This window comes from Labeo rohita, chromosome 16 (assembly GCF_022985175.1).
Source record: "Labeo rohita strain BAU-BD-2019 chromosome 16, IGBB_LRoh.1.0, whole genome shotgun sequence".
NCBI classification, from domain to species: Eukaryota; Metazoa; Chordata; class Actinopteri; order Cypriniformes; family Cyprinidae; genus Labeo; species Labeo rohita.
In genome coordinates, this window is record NC_066884.1 from 11,667,225 (window position 1) to 11,685,451 (window position 18,227).

The 18,227-nt window shown below is 33.5% G+C and overlaps 1 protein-coding gene across 1 annotated transcript; it reads left to right on the forward strand.

Annotated features, from left to right (window-relative positions):
* The first annotated feature begins 1,033 nt into the window (after positions 1-1,033).
* On the forward strand, positions 1,034-17,705 carry capn7 (calpain 7). The gene is made up of 21 exons (XM_051131210.1): positions 1,034-1,436; positions 1,631-1,739; positions 3,224-3,381; positions 4,913-4,980; positions 5,142-5,348; positions 6,373-6,459; positions 7,112-7,238; positions 8,723-8,808; positions 9,052-9,145; positions 9,275-9,421; positions 9,929-10,035; positions 11,314-11,434; positions 11,534-11,678; positions 11,760-11,859; positions 11,953-12,088; positions 12,178-12,253; positions 12,358-12,503; positions 12,586-12,648; positions 12,746-12,876; positions 14,103-14,195; positions 16,715-17,705. Exons 1-21 carry the CDS (start codon positions 1,335-1,337, stop codon positions 16,857-16,859), a joined length of 2,448 nt encoding a protein of 815 aa, XP_050987167.1. The 5' UTR covers positions 1,034-1,334; the 3' UTR covers positions 16,860-17,705.
* The last annotated feature ends 522 nt before the right edge of the window (positions 17,706-18,227 follow it).

Genomic DNA, 18,227 nt, shown 5'->3' on the forward strand with positions numbered 1-18,227 from the left:
TTTTAAACTTGTTATTCATGAAAGAATCCTGAAAAAAAAAAATCACAGGTTCCAAAAAATATTTGGCAGCACAACTGTTGATATTATCCAACATTGATCATTCTAATAATAAATCCGCATATTAGAATGATTTCTGAAGGATCATGTGACACTTAAGACTGGAGTAACAGCTGATAAAAATTCAGCTTTTCATCACAGGAATAAATTCTATTTTAAAGTATGTTAAAATAAAAAACATTATTTTATATTGTAAAAACATTTTGCAATATTACTGTTTTTTTCTATATTTTTAATCAAATAAATGCAGGCTTGATGAGCATAAGAGACTTCTTTAAAGACTATTACAAGTCTTACTGACCCAAACTTTTGAACGGTAGTATATATATATATATTAAAATTAATGTAGTATTTAAGGTTAAGTAGAGAAAAGTGTTTTTAATTCCAATGCAAAGAGGCAAATTAGAGTCATTTTGTGGTCGGGAAAAAAAAATTCATTTGTAATGCCATGGTTGACCCACTAGGTACCTGTATGGCTCTTTACTAAATATACATGTATCTAGAACATAACAGGTCATACCAGTTTACTTATTTTTAAGTTTTTCATTTGAATAAAAATTTAGAAATTATTAAACACTATATTTTCAAATGTGAAATTTAAAAAGTTAATAACCTTTTCTAATGATACTTGTTTAAGTACACACAATGAATGCAAGCAAATACTGAATTTAATTCAGCTGCATTGTTATCCCCTTATATGTACAGTATATACATATAAATAGACATGGAATCAAAGCATCCTTGCCACTCAAAAAAAAAAAAAAAAAAAAAGAACTCACTCCAAGCTGAACTTAAAAGCTGGCAACCCTGTAGAGGTAAAAAATGTCGGGCACCATGTAATGAATGAAATAAGAACCACTGAGTTGTTTTTGAACCGAATCTATGACATATCTGAAGGAACCGATTCGCGGAAATGACTCGGACGCCATCGGCTCTACAAGCAATGACGTGTCGTGACAACGTCAGTACACGCCCACCGTATCCGGAAGTACTGCGGGCTTGAGGATTTGTTTTGATGTCATCATAGCAAGTTAAAGCGTTGTGTCTTCTCACCTTATATAGAGTAACTAAGTTTAAAAGCTGCTTGAAATCAGTATTTTTCAGTCTCGCCTCATTTTATTTCGGAGTTCGAGGTCGGGAAGTTCGCGTAACGGGAACAACTCAAGAAAGAAACGCAAATCCTCGGAGGAGCTGCTGCCTGTGATGAAGAACAGGTTAAAATGATTTGCCATACGCTCGTTAAGCTGAACTCAGTTATCAGCCATTAAACGTCAATCATGGATTTTGCGGCTCTTGAACTCGATGCTATTAAATTTGCCAAATCAGCTGTACTTCACGATCAGAAGGGGAAATACAATGAAGCTGTTTTCTTCTATAAGGTAAGATTCTCCCATTTGACATGTAGAGCTAATTAACCTTAAACTGGCTACCTTAAAAGGCTTTATTCTTTAATGAAATTATCCCATTGTCCTATGTTATGACAATAAAAGCAGCCATTAAACAACTTTCACTTTCATGTATATTTGAATTAAACCCATATCATATCACATATTTTCTTTTGGGTTCTAAACAGGAGGCAGCCCAGGCTCTCATCTATGCAGGCATGGCTGGATCCAAACTAGAGAACATTCAAGACAAGGTGAACGAGTACCTGGACAGAGTACAGACCCTACTCAATGCCGGTCAGTTTACGTGAACATATCTATTATGATTAACACCTTCTTTTTAAAGTTTTCTTTAGGGCTAAATTTTTTCTGACGTTCTCTGTGGTCAACAAAAGTGAAACCTCCTCGTTGTTGTAGATGGTGGAAATTATGCTCAAATTTTCCGCTGCCCAACCTTTAGAAAGCTTACATGGGTCATACCTCATTTGAAAGTGTTGTGACTAACACAGCATTTGGGAATCACCAGCGAATGCTGTCAGATTTTTTAGTACGAAGTTAAATGTAATTCTTTTCCTCATTTTTCTTGCGTTATGTAATTTGAGAACAGCAGTACAGCTGAGTAGTCTACGTTAATGTTCTCTCATTAATTACTCACCTTTAAGTCATCGCAAAATTATATGACTTTCTCCCTTGGAACACAAAAGAATTGTTTTGGTTGCTTTTTTTAACAATGATTGGATAATGGAGTTTTCAAGCTTTAAAATATATGCAAAAGAGCCATAGTATCATAAATCATATCATATCATAAAGTATCATAAAAGTGATTTTTACAGCTCATGTGCTGTATTTCAAATACTCTGAAATATTCTAAATGTTAGCTTTGCGTTAGGAACAAACTAGAACACACATTCATTTATTCACTTACAATCTGCATTTCAGTGATCTTTAATTATAATGCTAAAACACAGAAATCAAAATAAAAACTGAAATCAAATTTATTTTACACCCCCTTAGTGACTACTTTTTCTTTAAAGACATTACCAAATGTGACCCTGGACCACAAAACCAGTCATAAGGGTCTGTTTTTTTAAATTGAGATTTATACATCATCTAAAAGATGAATAAATACGCTGTCCTTTGATATTTGCGTTGTTAGGACAATAGGACAATATTTGAAAATCTGAAATCTGAGGGTGTCAAAAAAAATGAAAATACTGAGAATCACCTTTAAAGTTGTCCAAATGAAGTTCTTAGCAATGCATATTACTAAGAAAAAATTAAGTTTTGATATATTTATGGTAGGAAATTTACAAAATATCTTCATGGATCTTGATCTTTACTTAATATCCTAATGATTTTTGGCATAAAGGAGAAATCGATCATTTTGACCCATACATTGTATTTGTTGCTATAGCTACAAATATACCCGTGCTGCTTAAGACTGGTTTTGTGGTCCAGGGTCCCAAATGAGAATCCCGGCTCACACAATGAATCGTGATTTAAAAAATGTAGGTAAATATATACATTTTTCCAGGTTCTCTTAATGAAAATGTTTAAAAACAGGCAGCATTTTTATAAAAAAAGAAACATTGGACATAACTATTTCAGTGAATAAGAACCTAAATATGTTATTTTCCGCACACTTAGCCACCATATGACTTTAAAAGATTTAGAATATAGTACCACTTTTATTGTGTTTTTGCATACTTTTCAACGCTTAAAAGCCTAAGTCTCCATTCATTTTAAATTAACTAATATTTTGACTGAATCCATGTGATTAGTTCAAGCACAGAGCACTGACCCTCTTAAGAGTAAACATCAGCTGGATCTGGAGAGAGCGTACTTCCTGGTGACACAGGCTTTTGAAGAGGATGAGAAGGAAAACGCAGATGAGGCCATTGAGCTCTATACACAGGCTGTGGAGTTGTGTATTCAAGCGGTAAGTCATCACATAAGGGAAAATGCTTGAAGTTTAAGTTTTAATGATACTCTTTTGTTCAAACATATCAAAAAATGGTAATAAAGAGCCATTAAGGTTTTGTTTGAAAGAGTGAATACTTTTTTTTAGCAAGAGCACATTAAATTGATCAGAAGTGACACTAAAGACATATTTGCGTTGTTACAAAAATGTAAATTTCAAGTACAAGTACCAGTGAAAAGTTTTTGGACAGTAAGATTTTGAATGTTTCATAAAGAAGTCTCTTCTGTTTATCAAGCCTGCATTTATTTGATCCAAAGTACAGCAAAAATAATATTGTAAAATTAAATTATTTAAAATAACTTAAAATGTAATTCATTCCTGTGACCAAAGCTAAATTTTCAGCATCATTACTCCAGTCTTTAGTGACACTTTAGTATGATCCTTCAGAAATCATTCTAATATTTTGCCCTTTTTATTATTATTATCAATATTAAAAACAGTACATTTTGTTCAGGATTCTTTGATGAATAGAAAGATCCAAAGATCAGCATTTATCTGAAATAAAAAGCTTTTATAACATTATACACTATACCATTCAAAAGTCTGGAGTCAGTACAATTTATTTTTTGGGAAAGAAATTACAGAAATTAATACTTTTATGTAGCAATGATGCTTTAAATGGATCAAATGTGCTTATAAAGACATTTGTAATGTTACAAAGATTTATATTTCAGATAAATGCTGTTTTTTTTAATTTTCTACTCATCAAAGAAACCTGAAAAAAATCTGTTTTCAGCATAATAATAATAATAATAATAATAATAATAAATGTTTTTTGAGCAGCAAATCAGAATATTAGAATGATTTGTGAAAGATCATGTGACTGGAGTATTGATGCTAAAATTCAGCATTGAAATCACAGGAATAAATTGTATTTTAAAGTATATTCAAATAGAAAGCAGTTATTTTAAACAGTAAAAATATTTAAAATTTTTGCTGTACTTTAGATCAAATAAATGCAGGCTTGGTGAGCCGAAGACACTTCTTTAAAAAACATCAAAAATCTTAAATACTATTTATTTATTATTTTTTGTAATTTTTATAAATGAATTCTAAAATAATGTATAATGGTTCCCACCAAAAAATTAAGAACTCACAGTTAACAACGAATAACTATTCAGCTTTTCCATAACAGGAATAAATTACATTTTAAAATATATTCAAATATCAATGTATTTTTTATCAAATAAATGCAGTCTTTGTGTGCATAAAAGACTTCTTTCAAATACATTAAAAAAAAATCATACTAACCCCAAACTTTTAAACAGTAGTGTATATAAAGCACTGTATAACTACATCATAACTATACGTGTGGACTTAGATTCTAGAAGCAGTTCTGAAGTAATAGTTGTCAGTCTTTGGAACAGGTGGTGGTGTTAAATTGGTTGCTCTGGTTTCATATCTCTCACTGCCGATTATATGGGCTACTCTGTAACCAGAAACTGAGCCAAGCCCTGTAATCTTTGAACTCTTTCTCTCTCCCACACAGTCCAATGAGACGTCAGATCAAGCACTCCAGGGGAAACTGAAGCAGCTTGCTCGGCAGGCTCTGGACAGGTGCTTCACTGTTTACTCCAATACTGAAATACTAATACTCCAGTGTATTATTTATGAAATACCACATAATAAACAGCTTTTGAAAATAGAATAATGCACAATCAGTACAATGCACATTATACCCATAATCCTTTGTTTTCATCTCCATTTCTTTTTTTCAGGGCAGAGGGACTGAAAGACTCTCTTAGTAAACAAGCGAACCAGGACAAGCCCATCTCCTCAGCATCCAAAATCCCGGCTCAGGTGAGGCAGTTCCTTCCGCTAGGCCCAGACTTCTCCCTCCAGGACAAAGCGCAGCCGGTTCGAGCAGCGCAGTCCAGTGAGCCGCAGGGTCAACGTTACACAGCGGAGGAGATTGAGGTGCTCAGGTAGGCTCAAAGCAAGCATGATGTCTTATACTCTGTTGTGCTTTCTCAGTTACCCTGCGTGCATTTTGATCACTGTTACCTGGCATCTAACATTCACTAAAATTATTATTATTATTATTTATTATAGTGTAATCTTTTGTAAATCTCAAAAATTATTTTTATTTATTTATTTATTTATTTATTTTTTTGTGCTGTACATTTATAATGTTGTGATGCTTAAATTGACTTGTAGCATTTAAAACTTTTTTTTTATTTTTAATTTTAATTTTATTTAGACAAAATATTATAGAATTTCAATATAGGTCTTGTAGATTTTTGTAAATCTGTTTTGTAAATTTCAAAGTGAAAATATATATATATATATATATACATATTGTTTTTTTTTTTTTTTTTGTGCTGTATAGTTATAATGTTATGATTTCTAAATTGACTTGTTGCATATAAAATAATTATTCTTGTAATTTTTAATTTTTAATTTATTTAGACAAAATATTATATAATTTTAATATGGGGCTTGTAAATTTTTGTAAATCTCAAAATGAATATCTTTTTTTTGTTTGTTTGTTTTTTGTGCTGTACAGTTATAATGTAATGCCTAAATTTTCTTGTGGCATTCAAAATAATTATTTTTAAAATGTTTAATTTTACTTAGACTAAATGTTATATAGTTTTAATATGGGTCTTATAAATTTTTGTAAATCTCTTTTGCAAATCTCAAAATGAGTATCTGTTTTTTTGTGTGTGCTGAACATTTATAATTTTGTGATGCCTAACTTGAATTTGTGGCATTTAAAATAATTGTTTTTTTTAATATTTAATTTTATTATTATTACTTTTTTTTACTTTTATTTTACTTTAATTTATTGGTTGTCATCTATAACCAAAAAAGTGCAAAAATAAATAAATACATAATTAAATAAACAGCTCATTTATATCAGCCACAATTGTATTTTTTATTTATTTATTTTTTTGTCATTTTTAAAATGTAATCTTATGAAATTATATTCTTTTTTGTGTTTTGTAGGAAGACCTCCAAGATAAATGGAATAGAATATGTTCCATTCATGAGTGTTGACCTGAGGGAACGTTTTGCTTTTCCTGTTCCATTCTCGTGAGTATTTTATGTAAGACTGCAATTTTTTCAAGTGCAGCTGTTTTTTTGACATTTCACTGGTATTTTTGTACCCTGCAACAGCTGTATCTTGCTTTAACTTACATTACCTTTTAAAAGTTTGGGTTTAGGAAAAAGTTATTTTTTAAAAGAAATTAATACTTTTATTCAGCAAAGACACATTAAATTGGTCAAAAGTGAAATTAAAAACATGTTACGAAAGATTTCTACTTCAAATAAATTTCCATTCAGCAAAGAATCCTAGGAAAAGCAAAAGTATCACGATTTCTACAAAAATAATGAGCAGCACAACCATTTTCAACGCTGATAATATTAAACTAATTTTTTGAGCACCAAATCTGCATATTAGAATGATTTCTGAAGGATCATGTGACACTGAAAACATAAGTAGCTGAAAATTTAGCCTTGCATCACAGGAATAAATTACATTTTAAAATATGTTAAAATAGAATCCAGTTATTTTAAAATGTAATGATATTTCACAATATTACAGTTTTTACTGTATTTCTGATTAAATAAGTGCAGCCTTGGTGAGACTGCTTTCAAATATATCAAAAAAATCGTACCCATCCCAAACTTTTGATCAGGAGCGTACTCAATATTTGGGTAACATAATTATGTTTTTACATAGGGACAAATGTGGTAAACTGGCTCTGTCGCCGAAGCAGAAAGCCGTATTCTCACGCTGGGTTCGACCGGATGACATCTGCAATAACCCCACCATGATCTACACCGTGTCCAGCTTCAGCATCAAGCAGGTCACATTTTATGCACCTCTTTGCTATCTTTAGCAGCCGGAAAACGGGAAACAACTTAAAGGAGAACTCCACTTCCAGAACAACAATTTACAAATAATTTACTGAATGGACTTCACTGGTTCCCCCGATTTTGAACTTTCAAAATGCAGTTTAAATGCAGCTTCAAAGGGCTCTAAACGATCCCAGCCGAGGAAGAAGGATCTTATCTAGCGAAACGATCTGCCATTTTTTTTTTTCGAAAAATAAAAATTTGTATACTTTATAAGCTCGTGTAGCACAGGCTCTGGGATGCGCATCCACGATGCTACCAATTAGTAATGGGTCGTTCTTGAACGATTCTTTCATTTTGAACGAATCTTTAATGTGACTCTGGAAGAATGAGTCGTCTTGGGGAGTGATTCGTTCAGTCGCGCATGCGCAACATCCTATTAGGTTCTGTACTGGAATTAGTTCACTAGTTTCGAGTCTTCGGGTTTTTTGAGTCATTCATTCATCTTATGGGGCTGTCACATGATAAGCGAATGACTCAAACCCTAAAACTTGTCAGATAAGAGGTGAGGTTGAGCTAATCATAGACTAAGGACCCAGGTAAACAATGAATTAATCTTTTCTGTTTCTTATAGCATTATAGTTTTGTCTTGTTTGTGGTGTGATCAACATTTGTGTAAGCAGTAGATGTGTTAGGGAAGTAACACGTGACATTTTAATTATATTTTGCTAAAATGAATGAAGTACCTCAAAAAGATTTGTTTATTTTGCTGAACAAGACTCAAAGGTCCGAGTCGGTAAAATGATCCGAACTTCCCATCACTACTACGAATCGTGTAAGTTCATCGTTTGTGTACTGAGTATGGCGAAAAACTCCATCTTATTTTCTCCTACAACTTGAGAGGAGGACATCGTTGTACCTTTTTGTTTGTAAACAGCGTTTACAAACTTACTTGCACTTTCTTAGTCTTTGCATGATCGCTTTGTAAACATGGGTCTGTAGTTCTGCCTATGTTCCGCGTGACCTTTCAACGTGATACAATAGTACGTAGCGTCTTGAACGTGCATCCCAGAGCCTGTGCTACATGAGCTTTTGTGCTTAAAAAAAATATAAAAAAATTTATTTTCCGAAAAAAAAATTTCACCGATCATTTCGCTAGATAAGACTCTTCTTCCTCAGCTGGGATCGTTTAGAGCCCTTTGAAGCTGCACTTAAACTACATTTTGGAAACTCAAAATCAGGGCACCAATGAAGTCCATTATATGGAGAAAAAACCTGAAATGCTTTCCTCAAAAACCATAATTTCTGAAGACAGAAAGACATGAACATCTTGGATGACAATTATTTGTTTCTGTTGTTCTGGAAGTGGAGTTTTCCTTTAACCGGTAATAGCTAAGCCTTTTATTTAAAGCAGTTTTGCCATTCAGAAAGCTCTGTTGTTTGTTCATGTGACTTTTCGCTTATGTAACGTTCTTTTGTTTGTTCATGTTTACAGACGGTTGTGTCAGACTGTTCCTTCGTTGCCTCATTGGCCATCAGCGCAGCATATGAGAGACGCTACAACAAAAAGTTAATCACAAGGTATGGCGGGTGTGCTAGGCCTCACAATTTACACTAATAGTTTGTCTCATGTGTAGCCCTTGGATTATGAATCTGCTTTTTGGATGCTTCACGGACTGAATCATGCTTGAGAGTGTCAGGTGTCCTCAGGCTTTTGAGCATCTCTACTATAATTGATATGAATAATCATTAAATAAGAAGAATTATAGAAGTCAAAGGGAGGTTCCCTCAATGATAAATGTTTGTTTGCATGTTTGTTTGTAGCATCATCTACCCACAGAACAGGAAAGGAGAGCCAGAGTATAACCCTTGTGGGAAGTACATGGTGAAACTGCACATTAATGGCGTTCCGAGAAAGGTGCTCATCCTCCCTAAGCCTCTCCTTTACAAATAAACTGCAGTTTTATTCTATTGTCGTCTTCATTGTTTGAAGACGAACAGGTTCAGGATTGTATTGTTATAGTTCAGGTGTGTTTCTCTCTGTCAGGTGATTATTGATGATTTCCTTCCGGTGGATCGGAATGGCGAGCTGCTTTGCTCCTACTCCAGTAATCGCAACGAACTTTGGGTGTCGCTCATCGAGAAGGCCTACATGAAGGTCATGGGAGGATACGATTTCCCAGGCTCCAACTCTGTGAGTGGCACTTCAGACTCTTCAGACTATAGATGCTGCTCTAAACATTTCTGTCACCAAAATTAAATTAAATCACCAAAATTCAAAGGAAGATATTTTGATGAATTCCGAGAGCCTTTTGACCCTGTCAAGGCACAGAAATGTAGTAAGGAGATTGATTAAACTAGTCCATGTGACATCAGTGTCAACCATAATTTTTTAGGAAGCTATGAGAATGCTTTTGTGCACAAAGAAAACAAAAATAACTCTTTATTCAGCAAATTCTTCTTAATTTCTTTAAAAAATGTGCTGACCTCAAACTTTTAAACAGTAGTGTATACTATTTTTTGTAATTTTTGTAAAAAATGAATTCATTTATCACATTAACAACACTGATTTACACTTAAGGGTCTAAAATCAATCATTTTAAATGCTAGAAGTGATTTTATGCTGCATCAATTTGGGATTCTATTGTGCATTATTCTGAGTGATACTGTTTGGTGACACTTTTATGTTTTGTCTTTGTAGAATATTGACTTGCACGCTCTCACTGGCTGGATCCCAGAGCGTATCGCTATGCACTCAGACAATCAGTCCTTTAACAAAGATGACACTTTCCGCATGTTATACCAGAGGTAAGCAAACATTCACAGTACAAACACAATCCGCTTGTATGTATTGATTTCTGACCACTGTAAAGTCACATGTTCCTATAGATTTGATTGTATGTACACCGCCCTAGAAAAGTGGGGTTTTGGACAATATTGGCATGAATCCTTTTTAATTTGTGATAATTTTGCACTGATAAGGGACAACACAAACTACGAAAACATATTTTATTACATAAACAGTTTATACATCAAAAAAACTTACATTTTAGAGTCATCAAAATATCCTCCATTAGCAGCTATTACAGCTCTGCATAATCTGGGCCTAAATTCATTGTATTCTAAACTTAACTGGCAATCAATTGTTGAAGCTATTAAGGTGTGCTGACCCAAAAATCTTTTAAAAACCTGGGCCAAGTTTAAACCAGTAACAAGGCATCACAGCTGACAAGTGGGCATGTCTGACTTTGACATGTATATATTGCCATTATTATGTAATCAAAATGAAAATGATTATTGCTGGTCTTCAATGATAATGTCAAGTTACTTTAATGTATTTGCACCAAAAAATTATAAAGATTTATGCTGATATCGTCCAAAACCACACTTTGCCAGAATGTTTCCAAACTTTTGGAGGGCAGTGTATATAACATAATATTAGTAATATTTTTAATTAGCTTCTATTCTTATATCTTATATTATTGTAGTTTTAATTTTCATTTTCATTTGTAATTTTATGCTGTTGCCCTTCTTTTTTTTTTTTTTTTTTTTTTTTAGTTTAGCTTTAACTTATATTATTTCTGTTTTAGGTTAATAATTTTGGTACTTAAAATTAGGCTTATTTTATTTAATTTCTCATTTTTTAAATTCTTTTTTAAGTTGATCTAATTATATTTTATTTCAGTTTTCGATTAAAAAAAAAAATAAGTTTCAGTTTTAATTAACATTAATATGTAACAAAATATGTACTATTTTTTGATTAAAATATCCAAGATATGCTGACTTGTGTACTCTCAGCAGCCACTCTAGCAGCCTCGTTTTACTTCCACGGCTTTCAGCCCCACCCTGTTTCATACTACAGTGACGTTAATAAATCTTTAGTACATTAGCTCATCCATCAACATGATTTCTGCCCAAGTCCCGTTGGCTGTGGGGATGAAGTCGACAACTCCCATGATTCCATAATCAATCATTGCATCATTAAACTATATCTTTGTTTGTTCTGAGTATGCGCCATCTAGCGGCATAAATTACATACTGTGCCTCTAACAGTATTGTTACTGTGTTGGTGATCTATTCTGGCAGGTTTCACAGAGGAGATGTTCTCATCACCACTGCAACAGGGGTCATGACTGAGGAGGAGGGTGAGAAGTGGGGTTTAGTGCCCACACATGCCTACGCTGTCCTAGACATCAGGGAATACAAGGTGAAACTCACTCCCTGATCTGTATTAAAAATCTATAGCTTAGTGAAGCCTCATGACTGTAGTATCATCATCATCAACATCTCCTGCTTGTTCTCTCAGGGTAAACGCTTCCTTCAGCTGAAGAACCCATGGAGCCATCTCAGGTGGAAAGGGCGATATAGCGAGCGTGACGAAAAGAACTGGACACCAGATCTTCTCAAATACCTCAACTTTGACCCCAAAACTGCACAGAAGTTTGACAATGGTAAGAGAGTGCTAAACTAGCAATGACACTTGACAGATATTGCGAAAGTAGTTGTTTTTGACTTGTGCATTGTTCTTTTAGGTGTATTTTGGATCATCTGGGAAGACTTGTGCCAGTATTACGACGTCATCTATTTGAGCTGGAATCCAGCACTGTTTAAAGAATCCTCATGTATTCACAGGTCAGTCTCCTTGTCATTACATCTATGTGAATGTTTATGAAGTCTGATTATTATAAGATAATTAGAAAATGTATGTGAATTTTGCTATTGCAGTAGCTGGGATGGCAAACAGGGACCGGTGAAGGATGTCTACAGCTTGGCCAATAATCCTCAGTACAAGCTGGAGGTGCAGTGTCCTCAAGGGGGCGCTGCAGTATGGGTGCTGCTCACCAGACACATCACTGACAAGGTACTGCAACCGATTACAGTGCAGTGCATTACAGTCATTGTATTACAGTGAGTTCTTACGATTTTCTTACTTTCACATTGACTCTCAAGGATGACTTTGCTCAAAACCGGGAGTTTATTACTTTAGTAGTTTACAAGACTAGTGGAAAGAAAGTCTATTATCCAGGTAAGCACACAATTCAAGATGTCATATATATTCTTTATTCTTTATAGTTTATAATGTAATTCATATGCTTGATTTTTTTTTTTTTTTTTTTTTTTTTCCTGAAGCGGAACCTCCTCCCTACATTGATGGCATCAGGATCAACAGTCCTCACTACCTAACCAAGATCAAACTCACTAGTCCTGGAACTCACACCTTCACCCTGGTGGTTTCTCAGTATGAGAAACAAAACACCATCAACTACACACTAAGGGTAAGACACAATAAGTATGATGGTTTTTATTTTCATAGTAATTTAATTATGTTAACCATTGTCATGAATATGCCTATTCCAGGTGTACTCCGTGTGCAAGTTTAATTTCTCCAAAATCCCAACACCCTTTATCCACACCAAAAGAGTGAGTTCACACCTCTACTTTCACTGTTTAAAGTATTCTTAATGGGTGTTTTTGTTGGAAACTATTTGCAGATGTTTTAACATTTCTCTATGTGTAGATAAATGGCCAGTGGAAGGGGGCCAGTGCAGGAGGTTGTGGAAACTACAGAGATACCTTCAAGAACAATCCCATATACCAGTTCAATATGGACAAAGCAGGCCCTCTGTTGATCGAACTTCGTGGCTCCAGGTCAGAATGCTTCAGATTGTTACAATAAGAGTACTAAAATGATTGTAGTAAGCATATACACTACTAGTCAAAAGTTTTTGAACAGTAAGATCTTTAATGTTTTTTAAAGAAGTCTCATCTACTCACCAAGCCTGCATTTATTTAATCCAAAGTACAGCAAAAACAGTAAAATTTTGAAATATTTTTACTATTTAAAATAACTGTTTTCAATTTTAATATATTTTAAAATGTAATTTATCCCTGTGATTTCAGAGCTGATTTTTTAGCATCATTACTTCAGTCACATGATTCTTCAGAAATTATTCTAAATTATTCTAAACTATCCTAAATTTGCTGCTCAAAAATTTATCATTAGTAGATTTTTTTTTTTTCAGGTTTCGTTTATTAATAGAAAGTTCAGAAGAACAGCATTTATCTGAAATAGAAATCGTTTGTAACATTATAAATGTCTTTATCAACACTTTTGGTCAATTTATAGCATTCTTGCTAAATAAACTAGGGCTGGCAAACGATTAATCGTGATTAATCGCATACAAAATAAAAGTTTGAGTTTGCCTAATATGTGTGTGTACCGTGTGTAATTATTATGTATATATAAATTCACACAAATTAATGTATATATTTAAGAGAAATATGTTATGTATAAAATATTTTTATTAATATATAATATAAATTCTATAAAAATTATAACAAATATATATACTTGTAAATATTTCTTAAACATATACACACACATATATTAAGCAAACTTTTATTTTATATGTGATTAATCACGATTAATCGTTTGCCAGCCCTAAAATAAATCTTCCAAAGAAATTACATTTTAAAATATATTCAAATAGAAAACAGTTATTTTAAATAGTAAAAATATTTCAGAATCGTACTGTTTTTGCTGTACTTCGGAACAAATAAATGCAGGCTTGTTGAGCAGAAGAGATCTCTTTAAAAAACATTTTTAAAAATTTTTATTGACTGGTAGTGTATATCCCACCTATCAGTCATCTTTTGGCCATTAAAAGAGGGTCGGATTTCATGGGTTGTTGGATTTCCCTTAATATGACGTGGGCAGGGCCATCCTGTGCAACTACTCTGTTATGGAAGAAACACCTACACACATTCAGATCCCTTCTGTCTTTCTCTTTCTTTCTCTTTTGCTGGAGAGTGTGAGGATGTATGATGTAGCGTGATGCCTGTGAATATAAATGAGTTTGGCTTTCTCTCTGCAGGCAGTACAGCGTGGGCTTTGAGGTGGTGACCGTTTCTACTGCGGGGGATTCTGGATCATCAGGCTCTCAAAAGAGAGGGAGTGGAGATTATCGGTAAATAAATACTCTCTTTGTGATGGAAAAAAAAACTAGATAGAAGGTGAAGCAAAGCCCACTGCATTGCTTTAAAGAAAATCATAGTGTCAGAAACCTTATCTCAACTTCCTTTTCTCCATATGAGAGACATCGGTTGCTGTATTTAGAATGGGATGCTAGTGTACTGCTTATTGCATACTGCACTCAAATACTGCCTACTACAGTATACATTTAAAATTATTATGGAAAGTGCATAATGATTGCACACTGTTACATAATTCCCAATCAGTAGTATGCTAAATGTCGTAATTTACAAAACCTCAATGTTTCATTCTGTTCTTAGCACCTAGCTACATGTAAAATAAAGATGGTTATGTGGCCTTTTTTAAAAATCATTTTGTGGAAACATTATCTGTTTTGTGTGTAAAAATTAGTATAAATAATTATTTAAGAAAAAGCAGCACAACTGTTTCCAACATTTATTTAAAAAAAGTCATAAATCAGCATATCAGAATGATTTCTGAAAGATCATGTGACACTGAAGACTGGAGTAATGGCTGATGAAAATTCTGCTTTATATCACAGGAATAAATTCTATTTTAAAATATATTAAAATAGAAAACCATTATTTTAAACTGGAATAATATTTCACAATATTACAGTTTTTTTCTGTATTTTTGATCAAGTTAATGCAGCCTTGATGAGCATAAGAGAATTCTTTATAAATATTAAAAATCGTCTGATTCCAAACTTTAAAACGGCAGTGATTATATTTTCCCAGACCCATATAAGACTGCAAAAATAGCAAAAGAAATATGGTAGCATCAGGATGCTATTCTGAACATAACCTTGTATATTTTATTTTGGTTTATAAACAGTCTGCTGGCGTGTGTTCCACTTTAGAATAAGCATGCAAATGCTTGAAACGCACAGCCTTGTCTCACAGAGAAATCTAGGTCAGAGATAGTTGATGATTTATACAATACTCATATGACTGCAGAATATGTTTGAGAAAAATATATTTCATGGTTTATCCATAATCTCATCCTGATAGTAGCAGCATGGTTGATATCCTTGTTGATGGTCTGCAGTAGTTAAAAGTATGGAAGCCCATTTCCATCACTGAATAAAAAAATTAAAAAAGTAATCACATTTTTTTTTTCATAATTCTGTCTTTTTTGTTTGCATCTCGCAGTTCTGTCTTTATAACAAGCAATTGTGAGTTATTAAGTCAGAATTGTGAGAGATAAAATTTGCAATTCTGAAAACATATCACACTTTTTTCCCCCCTCGAAATTGGATAACTCGCAATTGCTATTTTTTTTTTATCTCAGAATTCTGAGAAAAAAGCCAGAATTGTGAGATATAAACTCACAGTCCCTTCGCAGGGAGATAGACAGACAGTAGAGTGGATTAATGTCTGTGGACTTGAACTTGACAAATCTTGCTTGAAAGACATCTTTCCACGGTTGAAACAAGATACCTTCTGATGTTCATTCATGTTTATTTTATGCTATAACGTGCCATTAAAGAGCCATAAAATATTTTTCATTGTTTAAATTTCTTGAAAAGTGACAAAATTCAAAAGCTGAGACTGTTTTATACCTAAAGTAACCTGCTCTCTTCTCTGTTGGAGCATTGTCAGTTTCCTTTGCCCCGCAATGTATTTTTCACTGTGTGAGGATATGATGTGTGGCATGAGAACGCTATGGCTTGTCGGACATAGCAACAGTAACGAAGGAGGACGGGTCTTTGCAAACAGTAAATTGCGAGTTTTTATCTCACAATTCTGAGAAAAAAAGTCAGAATTGCAATACAAACTCGCATTTGCAAGAAAAATGTCAGAATTGTACATTTTTATTTTTATTTGTACATTTTTATATCAAACTTAATTGAGTATATCTCGCAATTCTGACTTTATAACTCCCAATTGCAAGTTTATATCACGCAAATCTGACTTTATAACTCCCAATTGTGCTTGATATAAACTTACAATTGTGAGTTATAAAGTCAGAATTGCAAGTTTTTCTCACAATCCTGAGATAAAAGTCAGTATTGCAAGAAAAAATGGCAGAATTGCAAGATATAAAGTCAAAATTGCAAGGAAAAAACTTATATCTTATATAAAAGCTTATATCTCACAATTCCGACTTTATAACTCACAATTGCAAGTTTATATCATGCAATTCTGACTTTATAACTCGCAATTGTGAGTTTATATCTCGCAATTCTGAGAAAGAAAGAATTGCTAGTTTATATCTCACAATTTTGACTTAATTTCTCAGAATTGCAAGTTTATATATTGCAACTCTAACTTTATAACTCGCAATTGCGAGTCTATACCACACAATTCTGACTTTAGAACTCACAATTGCAAATTTATATCTCACGATTCTGAGAAAAAAGTTAGAATTATGAGTTTGTGTCATAAAAAAACATCACTTTTTTTTTAATTCATTGGCTGAAATGGGCTTCCATATAAAAGATTTAAACGTGTAACATTTTTATATAAACAAATTTGATCTCTTTATCCTCAGATGCGGTTTCTGTTATATGGAGGTGGAGAACATGCCTGCCGGGATTTACAATGTCACCCCCACTACCTTCCTGCCCAAACAGGAAGGCCCGTTCTTCCTGGACTTCAGCAGTGCCACTCCGCTGCGGGTTTCTCAGCTGCAATAACCGCCCCAGATCATCAGCCTACCCACCGGATTGTTCTGCAGCTATTTGATACTGAAAATGCTCTAGACAGTGCTCATTGCTCACTACAGCATGGATACGCTCATTTACCAAAATAAATAAGCACCACCCACAGATGCTACCTGACATAGTGCCATATTTGTCATGTTAGCATGTGATAGCTCTGCTCTGACTCCTCTGCCGTCGCAGTGCCATGCTTGGAGGAAGTGTGTTCAATCAGCCAAAAACACACTCCTCTAAGTTTTGCAGTCCAAAGTTGCATTCAAAGACGACAGTGTGTGTGTACACTTGACCTGAAATGACTGTTTTTCCACTCAGGAGACTGCAATAAAACAGGGATGTATATTAATGATATCTGATGATAGATCAGAGGGATCTATTTCTGTGTCTCTATACTAAGGGCTCTTCCTCTGGTCTGTTCGCTGATGTCCAGGTAGAAAGACTTCCAAGTTGCAGGGCTTCTCTATTCAGCAGGCACAGAATGAGTGCACTTTTATCAAAATGTAGAAAAAGAACAATGAAAAGAGATACGCATCTATCTAAAGCATCGTAGGTTTTTATTTTTATTTTTTCAGTTCGGTTTGTTTTTAGCTTTTTTCCCCCCCCATCATGTGAATCAAATGTCAACTTGCTTTGTTTGAGTCACTATATTACCAGCACAAAAGAGTACTATACGTTTACAGAACATAATGGCGATGACCTGAATGTTCTTGCATCATAAATTATGACCGAAGGTCTGTAATGGGGATTGCTTAAAGTCTATTTTCATTTATCTGCTTTGATGTATTTATTTGCAGAGATTAAAATGAAGGTGTACATGTTATCAGACATTATAACACTTTTTTTTTTTTGTACCTCAGTAACTCTTACAATAAGATTCTATTAGATAATTAATATTATCATTACTGTTTCACTATTTGTTGTTCTTAGTTAATTTCCACATTTACATTAATCCATGTGGCACGTGCTTGGTTTATATTTTGTCTGTATGTGTATTCCCATTAGTTTTTTTTTTTTTAGATAATTAATGCTTCTATTTAGTAAGGATGCATTAGACTGATCAAAAGTAAAAGTAAAAATATTTATAATGTTACAAAAGATTTTTTATTTCAAATAAATGCTGTTCTTTTAAACTTAAGACTGGAAAGTGGCTGCTGAAAATTCAGCTTTGCCATCATAGGAATTACATTTTAAAATACATTAAATAAATTTATCAATTAATTAATAAATATATGTTTATTACCCAAGTCAAATCTCTACAGCATGGCTGGTCGTTTTTAAGGAGTGGGAATTTCGACGCTACGCTTCTGTTTTGTATTGTGAGGTAAGATTAATATAGCTAAAAATTAA